We start from the raw sequence: 21,044 nt of genomic DNA on the forward strand, positions 1-21,044 counted from the left end.
AGATCGGCCGATTTAAAACTGTAAGTTCTAGAAGTTATTAAGTAATAATAGGACAAATATTTTGAGTCAGTAATTCTCAGAGATTGTGATAAGCACTCATTCAGCGCAATGAGCAAGTTATTCTCTTGAACTAAAGCAACTGACGTCACACTTCTACACACCTTATTTTGGTATTGTTACATCAAACACATAAAGTTATGTTATGAGACAAGTAGCCCGACCTGTACCTGCTGACCTGCTGAACCCAGATTAATGTTATTTTCAATCCACGATTGCAGGTCACCTGATCTTTGAGATTTCGCGGGAAGTGAAATTGTAAACAAACGCATGTGTGAAGTTCAAATGTAAACAAAAATGTACTTGAGTACGTTTTCCCATAGTTAGGAGCTGGGGGTGAAATTGGTTGTCTATTGTTTAATAATGGGTGCTGTGTTAGCCAGAGCTAGCCCTTGATTATGAAGGGATTTTCAAATGAAGGTGACCATTGTCTGCCTATGTGCTCACCACAGCTTTCAATACTTGATGATGTATCTGAAGAGACACTCTGATCGTGGCATGGCCTTATCAAAGAGCTGCTCATAGTGCTGAACTTCTAGCTTGCCTGTCGACTAAGTGCCTTGCCCATGACCTTGCTACATGTAGGAGGAGCACGTATTTTAAAGTTATAGTAGTGATAGTCCAATTGGTTCGAGCCATTTGGAGGCCGACATGTGAAGGCCTATCTGGGTTCGCCTTCTTCTCCGTATAAAAAGGGGCCTATTGCTGACTAAGGAATGAGGCATATTGACATTGCCTCATCTCTATTGCACCAATTGATATACTTTTATATGCATGCATACATCACGCCACTGGGTCCGAGTCGTTGGACAAATGGTTGGTTTAATTTGTCTCTTCGATATGGCTCCTTTGATATCCTTTGAGATTTTCAGTGCAATTCAACGTTCGTCACATGCAGTTCAAGGTATAGCCCACTTGAACCTGCCTGCGCCACGGGTATAAAACCAGTAACCATTAATACCCTAGTGACAGGGAGCGCCACCTATTAAGATGCCAGTACCTCATTAGCTGTTTAGGTCATATGACACTAATTGTCATCTAATTTTCGTAATTGGTCATATTGAAAATGACATATTTTTAGTTGTCTATATGTTTCAGAACAGTTGTCAGTTTGATCAGATGAGTGTTTTATGTTTAATTTTGTATTAATTTTTTTGAAATAAAAATTGCCAGTCCCCAATTTTTCTTCTGCATTGAAAGGGTTAATTTGAGCTGGCTATTCGTTTTCATCGTTTCAGAAATACATACGTGTACTTACATTTGACATTTTTTAAAAAGGGCACAGTTGCAGCATTGAATAATTTTTGTTTAAATATATTCCGCATACTAATTGCAGATTATTGTGAACTAGAAGCTTTCAGAATGGTGTATGGCCATTTCGCCTACAATCATTTTGCCTACAGCCATTTCGCCTACTTGTCAATTCGCCTACTTGTCAATTCGCCTACTTGTCAATTCGCCTACTTGCCTTTTCGCCTACTAGCCATTTCGCCTACTTTTACTGCTATTTTTGTTTTTTTATGAATTGGAAGGAAAGTATAGGACTTTCTGGATATTTGTATTGAACAGAGGTGGTTTGAGGCGAATTTTTAGCTGGCAGATAGGAGTACGGTCACTATGCATTAGCAGAAAATTAGTTAGTTTGCTTGTGTTGTGTGACACACTTTATAGTGATCCAATTAATCCAGTAACCAAATTAGAGCTTCAACAACAACAAATTAGTGTATGATGATTGGGACTTTAAAAGGGAAATGGGATACAAACTGCAACAGTAGGCCTACATAGGGCCAAACATATATTTTTGGCAGATACCAAATAAATGTGGTGGATTTGCAAATCCTCTGCAACAGTAGGTATAAGGCCTGATAACTTATATTTTTTACTGATACTGGTATCAATATGGAGGATTTAAAACAAATATATTCAGAATTATGTGAAATGGCATTTTCTGTATGTAGGCGAAATGGCGGGTAGGCAAAATGGCAGGTAGGCGAAAAGACTGTAGGCGAAATGGCATTTTTTGGTAGGCGAAATGGCGATAAACCCTCAGGATTTGTTCCAACTCCAACAACTCCGAACAAACATTGACAACTGGGAACCAACCAACTATTTGATGCTAATACTTGGGTATCTGGAGATCAAACTCAGCCTAATGAATATGTCTAAATCATTTTAGAGTAATGTTTTTCAAGTTTGCAGCTGTGTCAAAATTTTAGACACACCCTGTACTTGTTTAATTTGTCCAGAACATCGTGATGGGTTCTGACCAAGTCTACATTTGGAATCTTTATTTGTTGAAATTGTGTCTTCGATATTGCATAAGCCCACTTCGACCTGCCAGCATGACTGATAATTTGCTAGTTGTAAATAAGGAAAGATAATAATTATATTGTGTTATGGTCATTTCATTTCGTATCATTATGCTGTATTAGAAGAGAGGATAAGAGATTGTTCCGCTAACTGTTGCGGTTGTTGGTTTGACTTTATTTCAAGATAGCGGTTTCAGAGCGGGTTTTTTGCAGAAGTACGGTTTCATCCATCTTATCTTTAGATGGCGGAATCGTTCCGTTGCTGAGCCAGGACGGGGACCAGCATAAATCTGACTCACAGAGATCTCTGGTGAAATTCTGCGAGTCAAAAGATCGGCGGGATTATGTTTTGTGTGGGCAGGCATCTGATGTCACCTGGGAACTGTTGAATCAAGTTCACACAGTTTTGAATATATGTTGGTAACCTTTTTTCAAAGTTAACCTGTTGGATGACTATCTGTGAGTCAATCCACATGACCCTTTTCTTTATGGTGAGAGTTGTTTCGCAGTGCGTTGTGTATTGCAGTAACCACACCCAGTAGTTCCATACAGAGAATTGTGGTGTCCGGGAGCAGCTTAACCCTTGTTTTAACCATGAGCAGAGATGTGCGGTTTTCACTGACCAAACATGCAATGCTGCCATAGCATGATGGTGAAGCATTGCTATAGTCGTACTTCCACCTATCAAATCCCCGTGTTTTTTGCGCTTACACCTATCAATTGCCGTGTCTAAATAGACCCGTGTGTCAAATCCCCGTGTCTATTAGCCCCATCGAGCTTGATGGGGCTAATCGGGGGCTAATTTAGACCCGTGCAGTGTCATGTTTGATACGTACGTTGTATGTCCCTTGTTTCATCCTGAAATTCTCATGCCAATCCTTTTCGGTCCATGTCTTAAGGACAATCTCTCGCCAGAAGTCCCCTGACCCGACTTTCACCCATATCCCTCGTTGAACGCGTAGGCCTACGTTCAGACCGCCAACATCGTCATAACCTGTCCGATTCATCAACAGCATCATCATTTGGAAGATCATCATCATGAAGTTCCGCAGTTTTCTTCGCCTGTACGCCATATACAACGGCTTTCTACGTTTCGATGCCGTCGTTGAACATGGCAGATTCTCCAAAGCACTGTTTTTTCGAGAAAGTATCGTCTTCACAATAGAACAGAAGGTTTTTTTCAACAGAAAATCGCATTTTAACTTGGAAGATGCTAAATGCAATCACCTACAGTACCCGCCTCGTTTTGAAAATAGATTCTTGGGATCTCCTCCAGATGAAACATGGCGGCCAATTCAGAAGTGGCGGGCCTGTTCGATGAGTTTGTTTCGAGCCATTTCGGCATCGCAAACTCATGCGAGAGAGTGAAAGAGATACTGTGCTCTTTTGAAACGTTGACAACCACATCATACACAGTTTGGAAAAGCGAAAAAAGCTTTGGTGAAGGTAATTATTCACATACAATGATACATGGTACTATGTATGTAGACTATAGTGTATGATACACTATAGTGTATGTAGGCCTAAATATACATGCTAAACTAATTATATACTCGTGCATGTTATGTATGAAGGCAGTTATAGCCTACCAGTACCCTAAATTATAGGCTACTATACTAGACTACACGCGCATAGCCATAAAATGTGAAGAAGTTGCAGTCAACTGAAATTTGGAAAACAGCGGATGCTTTCCAATCTTGGTTTTCGAAACAATGGCTGTCTGTGTCTGTGTCAGAGGTAAGTTAAAACAAAAATGGCACCCATTTTGGTTGCGCTATCCGTTGATCAAATTCTTTTTATGAGAGGGGATGTGATCAGTACCAGGTACTCGGGCAACAACAAAAATTATGATGTCGTTTTCACACATGATTGAAACTTAAGTGTTTACTGAATCTTTTATTTTAGACGTGGCAATATAGGAGGATGCTTCCAGCTTGTCTGTGTATTGAATCTTTGTTCTCACTATTTCAGAGATGGGTACAGGCTTTCCAGAATGGTCGATTCTTGGTTCAGGTTCGAACAAACAATGGTCTGGAGCGACAAAATAAACTGTTCAAACACACATATCTGAAGCACTATAGTGAGAAGTCGCTGTCAAAGATGTTGACCACATTGATCAAGGAGTTTCTACCGGAGAGACTTTAGCAGTAAGTCATTTTTGAGCCCAATAGTAATTTGCAGGGGTGCAGATAATGATATATCGCATGAGTGATAAATGTAAGAGTGTTACTTTAGTGCGAGTTGCGAGTTGCGAGTTACAAAATGCGAGTTGCGAGTTACAAAGTGCGAGTTGTGAGTTACAAAGTGCGAGTTGCGAGTTACAAAATGCGAGTTGCGAGTTACAATGTGCGAGTTGCGAGTTAAAAAATGCGAGTTGCGAGTTACAAAGTGCGAGTTGCGAGTTACAAAGTGCGAGTTGCGAGTTACAAAATGCGAGTTGCGGGTTACAAAATGCGAGTTGCGAGTTAAAAAATGCGAGTTGCGAGTTACAAAATGCGAGTTGCGAGTTACAAAGTGCGAGTTGCGAGTTACAAAATGCGAGTTGCGAGTTACAAAGTGCGAGTTGCGAGTTAAAAAATGCGAGTTGCGAGTTACAAAGTGCGAGTTGCGAGTTACAAAGTCATCCTCTTCATGTGATACTTTAACAGCCACAGTTTCATTAGAATGACAACACTTCAAGACTTTCCCAAAGCCGCCACTGCCTATCTCCTCCTTTCCTTTGAGATCATGGTACCGAAAGCGTGGTATCCCAGCAAACAAAGGCTCGTGTTTATTTGATGTCCCGATTGATGGAAGTTTGAACATTTTGTACACATAAAATGACAGGATTCAAAGATGGAAACACCAAACGCCAAATAAAACAACGTGAGAAGCCAGAAAGGATCATGGGTGCTATCCTGAAGCTACAGCTGATGTATATCCAGTTGCAAAGATCATACTGAGAATTAGACTAAGGTCATTGAAACATGTGTCAGTGTGGTCCATCTCATCAACCTTATCACCAGCCACTTGGTGAGCCCTAATTTTTCTCAGCTGGGTGACTGTTTATGATTTGATACACAGTGTGCATTTATAAGCTGGTGTATACAGTTTCAGTGATGTTGGGGAAGCTCCATGTCTTATAGACATCATACATGTTGACTGTTTCTGATTTTTGCAGGATCTTGAGAATTTGAGTTGGAAAGTTTTAGCAAAATAACCAAAAACTGGAGGCTAGATTGTTCAGTCTAACTAATATAAGGGCAGCTAGCTGGACATCATTGACATTAGAAAGGAATATACCCGATAACTTGAATTAACCCATTACCGTTATTAGGTGGCCTTGGTCTTTGACTGCTATCACAATATGCATCTATATAGGCCTAGTGCCTTGTCAAAGTGAGATTACGGACGGGTCTGTCAGCGGCGGGCAGAAAATGCATGCTGCATACCGTCTGCAGACTGGGGGTTTTCTCATGAGTCAATAGAATCTAAGGTCTGGAATTAGGGGACCATATCAGCAGTTGCTTTCAGCCAACTTCTGTATTAAAATTAAGATCTGGAATTAGGGGACCATCTCAACAGTTGCCATGTGATTTTCACACTAAAAAATAAGAGGCCATTTCAGGTATATGCCAAACGGTAGAACAAAGATTATCTAGGCCGTTGTGCAAACAGGCTTTGCGATACACCACGAGTTGGGGTGTAGGCCTAAATTCCTTTAACTGTGAACCAAGTGCATCCACTGGCACCCTACATGTATGTGTGACTCGCACGGATTTAGCACGTAGGGCCTACATGATGCTAATCAGCTAGGATGTATCTTGTGACCAGGACTGTAGTGATAAACATTTGCCTGAAAACATTTTTTATTTGGCCTAACAACACCTGTTTAGAATGTCAAAGAGGCCGGTATTTTCACTTAACATCAAGAGACAGAGGAGAACTGTCAAGGTGGGTGTTTGATATACAATGGTTTTCTGTTCCCTGGGTTTCTTCATTCTGTTATCTTTAATTATATTTACCCATGTCATTCAGCACTTTTTATCATGAAATGCTGCCTTTGAGACGAACCCAACCTTGCCGGCCAATCAACCAGGCGCACGAGGCACAACAGGCCGATACAATATACATGTTCTGTATTAAGTACGTCATCAAAACAATCTTCCTGCAAGATGATTCACAGGTAATTCAAATATAAGAAAACAAACTTTGAAAAAAGTTGGCGCAAAGCAACTACTGATATGGTTTTTTAATTCCAAACCTTAGATTCTATTGACTCATGAGAAAACCCCCAGTCTGCAGACGGTATGCAGCATGCATTTTCTGCCCGCCAGGTCTGTCAGTCATATCAGTCATGTCAGTTGATCATTGACAACCACATTTTATATTGTTATAAAAAGAAACCTGTTTTGTAAATGTATGATTGTTTTGTTACTAAAAGTAGGCCCATTAATTAAAAATTGGAGCCCTGTGGGCTAAGGCCCATTACGAGCAAATTTGACCCTAGTAATCTGCAGCAATGAAAACTCATTCGATATACGCCTATACCATGCCCATGGACCTTTATAGTATAAAGGTACATGGCCTAACAGTTTAAAGGTCCATGGCCTAACAGTTCATTGATAGCCTTGATTGGGTTAATTTAAAAATGGACCAACATCCTGTAGTACACAGTGATGTTTACTATTGTTTGTGCAGGACTGATACTAAGTAATGCCACATGTGCTGTAAAAGGATTCTTGAACTTTCACCACAGGAGGTCAACCCAGAGCCATAACTGATAAAGACATCCATACTTGATTATGTTCAGGAGGCGGAACCTGGAGTTGCTTTGTAACTCGCAACTCGCATTTTGTAACTCGCAACTCGCACTTTGTAACTCGCAACTCGCATTTTGTAACTCGCAACTCGCATTTTGTAACTCGCAACTCGCACTTTGTAACTCGCAACTCGCACTTTGTAACTCGCAACTCGCACTTTGTAACTCGCAACTCGCATTTTTTAACTCGCAACTTGCATTTTTTAACTCGCAACTCGCACATTGTAACTCGCAACTCGCACTTTGTAACTCGCAACTCGCACTTTGTAACTCGCAACTCGCAACTCGCATAAAAGAAACCCTCTAAATGTAATGGCAGATCAACAACACTTTAATATATTCTTTTTGCATTCCAGTCTCAGCAATTTGAAAAGGTATTTTATTGAAGATGTTATCATGCACATTTTATCGACGTGTTGTGCACGTGTATGCATCCTCTTGTCTGTGCATTGGTCTTTGGTTGCTATGCTTTGGTGTTGGTTGCTATGCTTTGGTCTTTGTGTGATGTCATTGTAAATTTCTGTCCATGTCTTTTACGCCCACCCGGTCATGGTTTTTGTTCAGTTGCCAATTGACAAAAGTCTCATTTGAGTTCAATCATAATTTATCAGGGTCCAAATTCCCAGAAGATACTGTGACTTGCTAGTTATTATCTATTATTATGACATAAATACAGAAATAACCCAGCGGGATTTCGAAGACACTGCTTCCTGATACACTTACCAATGCTCACACACATCAAGGTGTTCAAAGTTGTTGGAGGATGAATTCGACAATGAGCTCTTGATTGGTTTATTTCATGACGATTGGATTTCTTTCTATTTTCAGCTACATTGATATATACAGTGTGTCCTCATCAGAGTACAGGGGGTACAAGGAAGACGTGCTGCCACGTTTCCTTCATGAGCGACCCAAGCAGTTTATTGAGCACTGCAAGAAACGCTATACCAATTCATCAGGTGTTGAACTCTCTGGTGACCAGCCCAGTGAACCAGGAAAATTCAGAGTGATAAGTGAGGATGGTAGAAACTGCTATGAAGTTAACCATGGGATGGACTCTGAGTCTCCATCATGCACCTGTCCTGACTTTGCCTTGACTTTCTGGCCCTGCAAGCATTTTTTTGCTATTTGGAATGCTGATAAAGGTTACGCATGGAATTCCTTACCAGCCTGGTACATGAATTCGCCATTCCTAAGTATTGACAATCATGTCATATTTAGGTCGAAACAAGAGGTTGCGGCTGTATCCGAATCAGTATCACCGATACCGTCTGTTTCTCCTCAACCATCTGATTCTTCTTCCGTGACAAACGAAAACAGTGATTGTGAAGTTGAAGTGTTGCCTCAAATTCCATTAAAGACTTACCCGAAGAGGACGACTGTCTCAAAATGTGTGGAGTACCTTTCAACACTGAAGAATATGGTGTATGACGTTACTGATGAGGAGGACTTGAACAATTTCCAGGCAGTGCTCCAAGAACAACTCGATCGCCTGAAGGCTGGTTGTGATATTGATTCTGGCTTGACTGTGCTAAATTCTTCAAAACAGACCACCAAAAAAAAACCCATCCAAAAGCTGGCAACCACCAAACTACTAAACATCCCATCAGCTTTGAAAAGAAAAAACAATTTTTCAGGGCGCGTAGGTAAAAGGGCAAATCTGATGAAGACGAACTTTCAAGTCAATGTGCCCGTGGACTTAAAAATACATCGAAAAAGAAAAACGGACAATGCATCGTCAAAACGCGTGTGTGATTGCGCAGGAAGTCACGAGATGCCGCTCACACCAGCTATGCCCTCCATGCCATCTGTGTCATTAGAGACACCCGTATCCTCCAAGCCATCCGTGTCGCCCAACGAATTCGTCTCGTCTGAGCCATCCATGTTCTCCAAGTTATCTGTCCCCTTCAAATCCAAGCCATCCGAACCCTCAAAGCAATCTGAGTCACAAGTGTTTGCCAAGCCAACTGTGTTCTCCAAGCCAAACATGTCCGCAAAGCCATCAGTGCCAGCCGTGCACTCTTTGAACAAAACTGTTGTGAAAATTGCTCCTCACAGTATCACTTCACTTCAGCTACACTCGCTTTGTTCTGAACTCCCAAAAGGGAAACTTCTGGCACTGAAAGCAATGGACCCAGTCTTCAGGGAAGGTTGGCTATATGACGAAATACTCAATGCCTATTTCAATTGCTTGTGTCGTGAAAACCAGAACTTACTATATATCTCCTCTTGCTCAATGCTCATCATTGAAAAAGGTTCCAGTATTGGTTCATTGTTCACGGAAGAGAAAGAAAACTTGGCGGGAGAAACTCTCATCATTGCGCCGTGGAATTCTAGTGGTGGTCACTGGGTGATGGTGTGTCTTGGCATTGTGAATAGGGTGGTCATTTATATGGATCCATCCCAAAAAATTGTTGATGGAACAACAGGTGTTAATAGTGTGAAAGCCATCATTGCCCTAAGAATGATGGCCAGGGTGGCCAAAGAGAAGTTTGGCATACAGAGTGTGGCACTGTCATGTCCTCCGCACTCCACGCAGAGTGACGGTTCTAGTTGTGGTGTGTATGTGTGCTGGTTTGCCCACCAATTAGGCTTGCAATGGTCTGTTACACAGCATCTAGACCAGCGTCAGTTCAGAGGACTAATTCTTGAGAAGATCAGGAAATATAATGTATTGTAAAGTTATTGCGCAGTTCCAATATTGGTTTTCGTTGTTCATGACACCTTGGATTCATTGCATTTTTATCAGTGATTGTTGTAATCAGTTCTTCCAGGATAATACTAGAGAGTTCTTTCGATTCTGTACTCTGTCAACGAATATTAGTAACTAGTATTGTATAAAACTATGTTGTCCTTATGAATATATGTATTGAATTTTGCATTCTCGAAGGTGTAAGAACTGCATTACATGTAATCAATATTGTGCCTCAGTTGTGTCTTTCTCATTGGGCACTGTTCTTGCCTGGAGCTTGAAATAATGAAATGGCCAGGGCCATTGTGCTCACCTCATGTGGAGGAAAGATGGATAAAGAGCATGGTCTTGTGTCATGTAGTGTTAGGTTTGATGTAGGTCCAAGCAATTACAATTTCCCAACTAGAGCTGGCCACGGCCAGCAATGAAGTCGTTGTCGGGCGGGGAGGGGGGATGTGGGGGGGGGGGGGAAGGGTGTCAAAAAGTATGAATATGGAATGGGTGATTTGTGAATTACTGAGAAAAGTTGATTTAGAAAACAATAATATGATTATTTATTTCTCAAAAATTAACATAAGTATCAAAAATAAAGTTTGGTGTAACCTGTAACTTAATGTTCACTCTTAAAGCGACTAGAGCGTGGATTTGGCTTGGGGGATATTTGTCACAAATAACCCTTTCTTTCTGCTCGTTGCAGCTAGTTCTGAGTTCAATGTTGATTTCGAAGTAATGTGGATATAATAAACTTACAAATTAACAATTACCAGCAACTACTTGTCACTCATTGACTCTTGTCAAAATAGACTGAACATATTATGACTTCTTAACAAATTTCTTCCCTTTCTTCAAGTGTTAGGAAATGGAATATTTTCCAAATCAGATATCTGTGTGGTTCACAGCGAGTAACTTAATTTCAGTTACAAACAAATTACCAGCAACTACTTGTCACTTATTGATTCTTCTCAAAATACACGTAAATTGAACATCATTATGAATTCTTATCAATTTTCTTCCCTTTCTTGAAGTCTTAGGAAATAGAATGTTTTCCAAATCAGATATCTGTGTGGTTCAAAGCGAGTAACTTAATTTCAGTTACAAACAAATTGCAACTACTTGTCACTTATTGATTCTTCTCAAAATAGACTGAACATCACCATGAATTCTTTACAACTTTCTTCCCTTTCTTGAAGTCTTAGGAAATGGAATATTTTCCAAATCGGATATCTGTGTGGTTCACATTGAGTAACTTAGTTACAGTTACAATGTACAAACAAATTACCAGCAACTACATGTCACTTATTGATTCTTTTCAAAATAGATCGAACATCATTATGAATTCTTAACAAATTTCTTCTCTTTCTTGAAGTCTTAGGAAATGGACTATTTTCCAAGTCAGATATCTGTGTCGTTCACAGTGAGTAACTTTATTACAGTTACAAACAAATTAATGGCAACTACTTGTCACTTATTGATTTTTCTCAAAATAGACTGAACATCACTATAAATTCTTTACAACTTTCTTCTGTTTCTTCAAGTGTCAGGAAATGGACTATTTTCCGATTCAGATATCTGTGTGGTTCACAGTGAGTAACTTAATTACAGTTACAAACAAATTACTGGCAACTACTTGTCACTTATTGATTCTTCTCAAAATAGATTGAACATCATAATGAATTCTGAACAAGTTTCTTCTCTTTCTTCAAATGTTAGGAAGTGGAATATCGGTGTGGTTCACAGTGAGTAGAAGTTCACTGAGGTGTAGCAGGTCTTGTGCTGTCTGAATTCTTTACGGCTTTCTTACCTTTCTTCGTCGACGTGTTAGGCGACGTAATCTTTTCCAAATCGGATATTTGTGTGCCGTTAATTACAACTTTAACAGTGAGTGGAAGCTCGTTGGAGTGTGGTAGGTTCTGTGCTGTTGCTGTGAAAACTTGTGCATCTGACTGATTTTCTATGATGCCGAGGACTTCTGGCGTGGTGTCTTCTTCGTTACTAATGGCGATGATTTGCATCCTTTTGCTTTCTGGTGCGTGTGTTACCTATAGGAATGTAAAATGATAGAAATTGTTACTACATGTATCACTATCATGTTACATAAAGATGCATAAATTCATTAGTCTTGAAGAATTACTAAAATAAGTTTTGTGTTACATTGTTCAGGATGAACTATTCATATATCATGTCAGAAGTCAATTTTAAAACTAAATGGCTTAATTTTATCATTTTACTGCAGTCCTGTAATGTTATGGCTATTTGAGTTGTTTCCATTACATGCTTTCTACTATTACTGCACTTACCATTGATGTTTCAGAGGTATTCTTTAGGCTAACTTGCCCCTGGTATATGTCGACTTCTACGTTTTCAATCTTGAGTTTCTTATTGATGTGGTCTTCTTTAACGGTGTCAGCGCTCTCATTCCACATTTTGCAGGTCATGGTATGTCCATCCTCTTCCAGGTACACATCTTTTCTTTTCCAATTTGCACCTGTCTTTAGTGGTGAAACCTGCAAAGATATTCCAGATTATATTTTTGTTTAGTTGAGACAATTTATTGGGCAAAATTAATGACACATGAAAGTTGTATTGTTCTAATTTTTGGATTAGCATCATTTATTTTGAATCTGGTTCATTTGTTGTGTTATAGCCTTGATATGTAGATAGTTAATTTTTTAAAGGAATATCAATGTCTCCAGGTGCAATTTCAGTGACTGAGTGTAATGAATAATTCATTCTTACCTGCTTTACAAGTGCTTCCACGGTTACTCTTGTTTTCTTGGGGGATGTCAACGCATCTTTCAAGGATAGTTGCGGGGCATGGAGGAATTTGTCTTCAAGCCCTTCTGGTGTGGAGAATGGCGTGGTGGAAAATATCTGAAACACAGTTTATATCCATTTCAAAATTAACTGGTTGTATTAACTGGTCTATAACATGTATGAATGTGTTTGCGGAGTTCCTTATTGTATATGGAGAGTTAGCTACTATAAGTTATAGAGAATGAAACACAATAAAGTGTTTGTGATCTTTTTTATCAAACATGTGGAAGATCAGACTACATTGGTGTCCTATTATATTGTGATTTCAGACTTGTGATGATATCATGGAATTTGTTTACCTTCGATTGAGGTGTTAGCCTTATAGCTTTTTCCTGGTGGTTTATGGTACCATTGTGTATGAGGAGGTAAGCATCTTTCTTTATCATTTTCCTTTCGGATGTATTGCTCCAATAAACTTGATGCAAATCAGTCTGTCCTGCTATTATGGCAGTTACTGTGGTCATGGATCCTCGAGCACCCGGGTGGTTGAGAATCTTCACTTTTGTTGTATTCATCCTACAAGAAAAAGATAGAATGGATTGGTTAGATAATGGTAGTGATAATTGAGTAATATGAGCAAACTATAAATCCTGCAATAGAAGCATGTTTCATCATGGCAAGTACTTTAGGATGTCTGGTTGCCTCTCATTATCAGAAAGTTGCTCTGTAACATATTGTACATAAAAACTGGAGTATAGGGGCAGGGCAATTGCTTTGCAGATGTGACTTGTCCGTCTAAAAAATTTGTTGTTCAGGGGATCGGGAGAACAAGTAAAATCTAACATTGTCAGTACTGTTGTATGGACTTCAGTTTTTATATGAAATAAATAAATGTGTATTGTTTTAAAATCTTATACTTACTAGTGACATGTGATAGTGTCCAGTGGGTGCATTGGTGCACGAGCTCAAAGTAAACTTTGAGCGCTTATGCCAAAGCCCCAATTGGGGCATGATGTCTAGCACTCTTACTTGTATTTTTTTTTTTTTGGAGGGGGGATGATTTGATTTTGCTTGTTGTTAATTTTGATTTGCATTCAATTGTAGGTGCTATTACACCGTAACAGTATTTCAATTCACACTATTTTCCATTACACAAGTAGATATTCTGATGATGCTCTCAATTGATTTTGTGCAATTCATTCCATTATATGTGAAGTTTCATTTGTGGCAGGATGCTTTACACACAGTAAGGATGGGGACTGATGGATGTTGAACTGGACAAGTTTGTGATCAGAATAATATGATTCATGTACAATAAGAGAGAAAATATCTGGATTTATGTTTGTGTATACGAGGTCCAACATACTGTGATAGTCTGTTGTTTCTTCTTGCACATACTGTGTACATTTGTAGAGGGACATCATTGTAGTACATAGATTTTGAAATTCCTGACTAGGTTTTAAGCCATCTATATTGAAATCACCCATGAATACTATAGCTTTATCTGTTATTAGGTTTGACGACAGATTATTGAGTGTGTGAAGTAGGTTTGCATATGGTACTGAAGGTGATCGATATATTGAGACAACTTGAACCAGATCATTACACACTTCTATTACCTGGCAGGTTACTTCAACATTCATGTGATGTGTATAACTGAATGATACAACTGGAAAGTTGTTGTCCTGATAAATTGTAATACCATGACAATATGATGATGGATGATTATTCACATGGGTATCAAACCCGTTCAGTTGATATTCAGGGTTTGTGTAATCTGGGGAAACTCTACATTCAACTAAACATATAAGATTTGAGGTTTTGTGGGTGTAGTTGGTATTTACATCATGGAAATGTGATTTCAAAGATCTGATATTCTGGAACGACATTTGGAATAAAATACATGTACTTGTCTTATGCATGTATTTATCTAGACACAAAACAGAATTTGTTCGGAGCCGATGCATTTCTTGCATGACATCCTTATTGACTTTTATATCTGCTGGATTGAAATTTTTTAAGTGTAATTTTGATATTGTCTTGCATCTGCTTAAACCAACATAATGCATATGATCAACTTGTCTATTTTCAAAGTTTATGACAATCTCATCTAACGTATCACCTTGTGCCCGATGAATTGTTTTTGCTGTAGCAGGCCGTAGTGGGAATTGCTTTCTTATAATGGTAGCAGAACCATTTCTTCCATATAAGAATTGACGAGTGATTTGCATGATTGGTGTCCATTCTTTCTTTATGCCTTCAGTGAAGAGGTGACGATTCAGAGATCTCTTCTTCAGACCAATGTTTTTTTCATAGAATTTAACCCAGATTACAGATGGTTGAATCTTTTTCAGAAGACAAGGTGCTCCATCAGTAAGTCCATCTTCTGTGTTAAGATTTGATGTCAAATCATATAACAATCCTTCTGATAAGTGAATTGTTTTTGCTAAGCCCATACTAACATACTAACACCGCCAAATGGTAATTTATTTCCTTTTATTTCTTGCAGTCTTAAGTGGATTTAATTAAACATATTGTGCCCCACCATCGAAATTTCATCTATAAAAAGAACTGTCATTTTCCCCAACCTGCATCTTAATGTGTTTAATTTCTCAGATGTTAGTCTTTTGTAATTACATAGGCTCTGATAAGCTGGAATAGAATGAAACGGCCAGGGGCCATTGTGCTCACCGTAAGTATTTTTAGTAGACAGTTACAGAAAGTGCTACAGTATGTAGGCCTCTCATAATTTATACATGCATCTGTGACCAGTTAAGAGCCGGCCCTGGCCAAGTGGTGAATCCGAGACTTGTGGTTCCAAGCTTGTAGAGTCTAGGTGAAAATGATAGTGAAGAAATGTGCCACTCCATGACAATGGTGAATATATTTTTAACTTTGACCTCAGTGACCCTGACATGTAGGTCAAATAACAAACCAGGGTGATATGTGATGTAGACACATCCACCCGACCATAACAATTCCATCACTCGTTACACTACAGCAATCGGCAAAAACGATTTCCAAGATGGCCGCCTAATTAAATCTATGGCACCAAATAAATCAAAAAATGAAGAAAATGTAAAATAGAACTCAGAAAAGAAAATATGTGATGTATCCTTGCTAGGGGTACCCACCATAAAATTTTTATCAAAAACTAATCAATAATAAATGAGATATTGCACTTTTTAAGAATTCGGTTTTAGCCCCCTGGTGACCAAGCCAAGAATCAAACCGAAGGGAAATTCAGTGTCAGGGTACATATGACCTTGGGCATGATGTATAGAAAGTTTAAGGTTCACAGCACAAGCGGTAAAGAAACGTGCCACAGGATACGACGCCGGACGACGGACGCCAGAGACCTCTGGCGGCGAGATTGTGAACTCAGGTGGATGAGGTTGGTTTAAAACCTGGCAATGGCACAGGCATTACAAATACAAAGCAAAATTTATACAAAACAAATAGGCCTAGGCCTTCCATGTTTCAATGATATTTATTCCAAGTGAATCTGGTGCACTCAGTTGAATCTATTTATAGTGTGACACAAAACAAGAGCGAGGGTCGGTTCATAACATGACTTTAGGCAGGCACATGGCAGACACTGACACTTTGTCTTTGGGCTGATTTTTTAAACATCAATTTTACTGATTCTTCTGTGTTAATGATCACATGACCTAGGACGTCATGTGTAGGCCTATTCAATTTCAAGTAAAAAGCTTTAGCCGTTAAAATAACGTACAATGTTCCACCCTTCACGACAAATTTACACCACTTTCCCCTCAGTGACCTTGAAGATTACGCCACATCAACCTGATTTTTGGTCAACATGTTCAGCTACATAAGAGGTGTCTACATACCAAATTTAAAGACTGCAGGACTAATGAAGGCAAAACGTGCTACTATCGGTGAAATTTTAGAGTTTGACCTCTGTGACCTTTACAAGTAGGTCAAATCAAAAACCCGTATGATATGTGATGTATCCTTGCTAGGGGTACCCACCATAAAATTTTTATCAAAAACTAATCAATAATAAATGAGATATTGCACTTTTTAAGAATTCGGTTTTAGCCCCCTGGTGACCAAGCCAAGAATCAAACCGAAGGGAAATTCAGTGTCAGGGTACATATGACCTTGGGCATGATGTATAGAAAGTTTAAGGTTCACAGCACAAGCGGTAAAGAAACGTGCCACAGGATACGACGCCGGACGACGGACGACGGACGCCGGACGACGGACACAGAGCTTTGGTATAGACTCCCCTACGGTGAGCCAAAAAGCAGCATGTATTGTACTTCCATTCACGTGATGAGCTGCTTTCCCAGTTGGTGCAACAATTAATAATTTTATATCATCAGTCTTATTTTTTTAGCCCAATTTTGCGAGCATTCTGACATGCGTGAAAAAAAATCAGCGACATTTTCCTTCACTGTCGTCAACAAGGTGGTATGAAATGCTCTGTGTGATTGCTTGACAATAATATTGGCAATGTACAGGCCCTGGTGAGCGCATTTTAGGATGACCGCAGGATACAATGACGGACACTATGCTAGATACACTATGCTAGATAAAATACTAACACAATGCAGTACAAAAATCTCCCTTTATTACTACATGAGGTCTACGAACAATCAAAATAAAATCTAAAGTCCAGCGGACTATAGTAACAGCGGATATACACAAAAGTCAATGTACACGAAATAGTTGTGAGCCAGTCCCAGGCACTGGTTTTAACATGTAGCTCGTCTCCAGGCTAAATGCCATACATTCAGCCCGCTAAACATGATACAAAATTTTAGGCTGGAGACGAGGCTTCTGGAACACGGTCAAGGTCACACTTGCCCCCACTGCAAGATGAAGTCTACGACTTCATAAAAATGGCCAATTTACAGTACATTCGACCTCTGTGACCTTGAAAAGTAGGTCAAATCAAAGAAGACCCGGGTGACACATTGAATGGTTGTTAGAATTAGATGTACCTATGATATAAAATTGGTGCCAATCGGGCAAGTCATTACTAGGAATAATGGCATATTGAAGAATTTAGGATTTGGCCCCCTCCCTGGAGGCCAAACGGCAAATCAGATCGGACCAAACTTCGGTACCTGAGATCACCTGACCAAGGGGTACATGTGTACTTAATTTGTGATCAATAGTCATTGCAGTTAAGAAACGTGCCATAGTTACGGCCTGACGGCGAATTTAGGCCATTTGACCTCTGTGACCTTGACAAGAAGGTCAAATTAAAAACCTGTGTGACATATACTGTATGGTGGTTAGATGTACCCATGATATCAAATTGGTGGCAATCGGGCAAGAAGTTAAGGAATAATCACATTTTTAAGGTTTTTGGATTTTGCCCCCTGGTGGTCAAGTGGTGAATCATATTGGACCAAACTTCGGTCCCTGAGATCACCTGACTAAGGGGTAAATGTGTACCAAATTTGGTATCAATAGTCATTGCAGTTTAGAAACGTGCCATCGTTACATCCTGACGGCCAATTTACACCATTTGACCTCTGTGACCTTGAAAAGGAGGTCAAATCAAAAACCCGGAGGATATATGATGCACCTTTGCTAGAAGTACTTACCATATTTTTTTCAAAATTTCCCGACTACTATTAAGGGAGATATTGCATATTTTCACTTTTAACGTTTGGCCCCCTGGTGGCCAAACCATGAAACGAATCGGACCGAAACTTGGTCTCCCAGGTGTCATTACATAAGGGTACATGTGTACCAAGTTTCAACTCAATAGCTCTAACAGTTACGAAACGTGCCCTGCTAACGGACGACGGACGACGACGACGACGACGACGACGGACGACGGACGCCACGGTATGGGATAAGCTCACCTCTGCTAAGAGGTGAGCTAAAAAGGTATCTCACAATATTATTCATGTTATTGTCAGTTCAACTTCTTTCCAGGGCAAGAAAATATTGTCCCTGCCCTGTCATCTTGAGGTGCCAATCTAATCTCCCTTGCAACACAGAAACTTGGGACTGTTTATAACGGTGTTGGAACTAGTGTTACGTGGAACAACCAACCCAGTATTCTAGTATAATTGAAAGATTTTGACACCTAAAGATAAACTAGAAAAAAATGTTTTTGCCCTGCAGCATCCTGAGGAAATCAGTAGGCCTACGGGCTGTTACTTCCCCCTAGTCCAAGGAGGAGGACAAGAAGAACACCTGAACTCGGCGGCCCAGGATTGCCCTGGAGCTAAAAGAGCTACATTAACTGAACTTCACTCATTAATCCTCCATTGATCTGGTACCATGATCTTGCACCTTGGATGATGCTTGAATTACTGGACAGTGCTGGATGCAGACGTCGTACCCACCCCCACCCCCTGCCGGGTCCCTACCAACCTGGACCAACCTACATGTCCTAGTGACCTCTGAAGGTAAAAGGGGCGTGGCACATTAGAAATATCTATCTGCTAATAGCTGATTTGAGCCATGGGATTTATGTTCAGGGTTCCCTCCAGGTGCTCTGGTTTCCTCCTACACTACCTGAGGTCCCTCTGCACTAGATTGGGGATTAAAAATTTATCAGAAAAAAATTGACAACAAATGGCAGAAAGTAACTCTCATTTATGTGGAGAAATGACAAACTAATGTTATTACTATCTATAAATACAGATCAAGCAAACACGTGTCAAAAGTTAAAAATAAATTATCCCATCGGAAAACCCTCAGCCCAAGAATAGATTAGTGACGTCATTGAGTTAATTTCAAAATGAAATGGCCAGGGCCATTGTGCTCACCTCATGTGGAGGAAAGATGGATAAAGAGCATGGTATTGTGTCATGTAGTGTTAGGTTTGATGTAGGTCCAAGCAATTACAATTTCCCCAAAATGGCCAATTTACAGTACATTCGACCTCTGTGACCTTGAAAAGTAGGTCAAATCAAAGAAGACCCGGGTGACACATTGAATAGTTGTTAGAATTAGATGTACCTATGATATAAAATTGGTGCCAATCGGGCAAGTCATTACTAGGAATAATGGCATTTTGAAGAATTTAGGATTTGGCCCCCTCCCTGGAGGCCAAACGGCAAATCAGATCGCACCAAACTTCGGTACCTGAGATCACCTGACCAAGGGGTACATGTGTACTTAATTTGTGATCAATAGTCATTGCAGTTAAGAAACGTGCCATAGTTACGGCCTGACGGCGAATTTATGCCATTTGACCTCTGTGACCTTGACAAGAAGGTCAAATTAAAAACCTGTGTGACATATACTGTATGGTGGTTAGATGTACCCATGATATCAAGTTGGTGGCAATCGGGCAAGAAATTAAGGAATAATCACATTTTTAAGGTTTTTAGATTTTGCCCCCTGGTGGTCAAGTGGTGAATCATATTGGACCAAACTTTGGTCCCTGAGATCACCTGACTAAGGGGTAAATGTGTACCAAATTTGGTATCAATAGTCATTGCAGTTTAGAAACGTGCCATCGTTACATCCTAACGGCCAATTTACACCATTTGACCTCTGTGACCTTGAAAAGGAGGTCAAATCAAAAACCCGGAGGATATATGATGCACCTTTGCTAGAAGTACCTACCATATTTTTTTCAAAATTTCCCGACTACTATTAAGGGAGATATTGCATATTTTCACTTTTAACGTTTGGCCCCCTGGTGGCCAAACCATGAAACGAATCGGACCGAAACTTGGTCTCCAAGGTGTCATTACATAAGAGTACATGTGTACCAAGTTTCAACGCAATAGCTCTAACAGTTACGAAACGTGCCCTGCTAACGGACGACGGACGACGACTGACGACGACGACGACGACGACGGACGACGGACGCCACGGTATGGGATAAGCTCACCTCTGCTAAGAGGTGAGCTAACAAGGCGGGTACTGCAGGTGATTGCATTTAGCATCTACCTTTTGAGACAAGACCACAATTGATTTTTTAAGCCTTTTAGCAGTTAAATTGTCAATGTTTGACCACGACGCATCAAAGAATGCGTCAAGTAGTGAAACTGAAATTCGGATATGATATACGGGTTAGTCTTGCGAGTAACTGGTGCGATGGAAATTGGTGATTGACCATGGAAATTTTTTTTTAATCGACAAATTAGACAGACTTTGATATTTCTACTCTTTTCAGCCAACTGGCAGGAAAAACTCAAAACACGCCCCCTATTACCCAATTAGCAAAATTCGAAATTAATTTTTTCATCAAATAATTTCTTTATATCTGTAGATTTGCCACAACAAATATTTTTTCAATACCTCTCCAAATATGTACTTGAGAGTAAAAAAACATGCACTCGTCTAATAGATAGGCCTGGACCCTTGCTCCAACCTATGAATATTCATTAGTGGTCTTGTCTCAATGAAGGTACATTTCAGGGGTTAACATTTTGAGAATTTTTTCAAACCAATGTACATGACATCCCACAACTCTCCAACA

The 21,044-nt window shown here is 39.8% G+C and overlaps 2 protein-coding genes across 7 annotated transcripts in view; one reads left to right on the forward strand and one right to left on the reverse strand.

The window, feature by feature from the left end:
* The first annotated feature begins 3,229 nt into the window (after positions 1 to 3,229).
* LOC135491247 (uncharacterized) lies at positions 3,230 to 10,197 on the forward strand. The gene is made up of 3 exons (XM_064776983.1): positions 3,230 to 3,812; positions 4,338 to 4,513; positions 7,996 to 10,197. The coding sequence occupies exon 3, from the start codon at positions 8,219 to 8,221 to the stop codon at positions 9,845 to 9,847; it is 1,629 nt and encodes a 542-aa protein (XP_064633053.1). The 5' UTR covers positions 3,230 to 3,812; positions 4,338 to 4,513; positions 7,996 to 8,218; the 3' UTR covers positions 9,848 to 10,197.
* Positions 10,198 to 10,402: 205 nt separating this feature from the next.
* LOC135490802 (uncharacterized) overlaps positions 10,403 to 21,044 on the reverse strand; it is a 33,007-nt gene continuing 22,365 nt past the window's right edge. For all 6 annotated transcript variants that reach the window (XM_064776314.1, XM_064776313.1, XM_064776318.1 and 3 more), the window contains 4 exons: positions 12,973 to 13,189; positions 12,596 to 12,730; positions 12,157 to 12,363; positions 10,403 to 11,898 (listed from right to left, as the gene is read on the reverse strand). In XM_064776314.1, the coding sequence (XP_064632384.1) occupies positions 11,608 to 11,898; positions 12,157 to 12,363; positions 12,596 to 12,730; positions 12,973 to 13,188 (849 nt within the window). In that variant the 5' untranslated portion in view covers position 13,189 and the 3' untranslated portion in view covers positions 10,403 to 11,607. The remainder of the gene's footprint in view (positions 11,899 to 12,156; positions 12,364 to 12,595; positions 12,731 to 12,972; positions 13,190 to 21,044) is intronic.

This window comes from Lineus longissimus, chromosome 7, assembly GCF_910592395.1.
Source record: "Lineus longissimus chromosome 7, tnLinLong1.2, whole genome shotgun sequence".
Taxonomy (NCBI): domain Eukaryota; kingdom Metazoa; phylum Nemertea; class Pilidiophora; order Heteronemertea; family Lineidae; genus Lineus; species Lineus longissimus.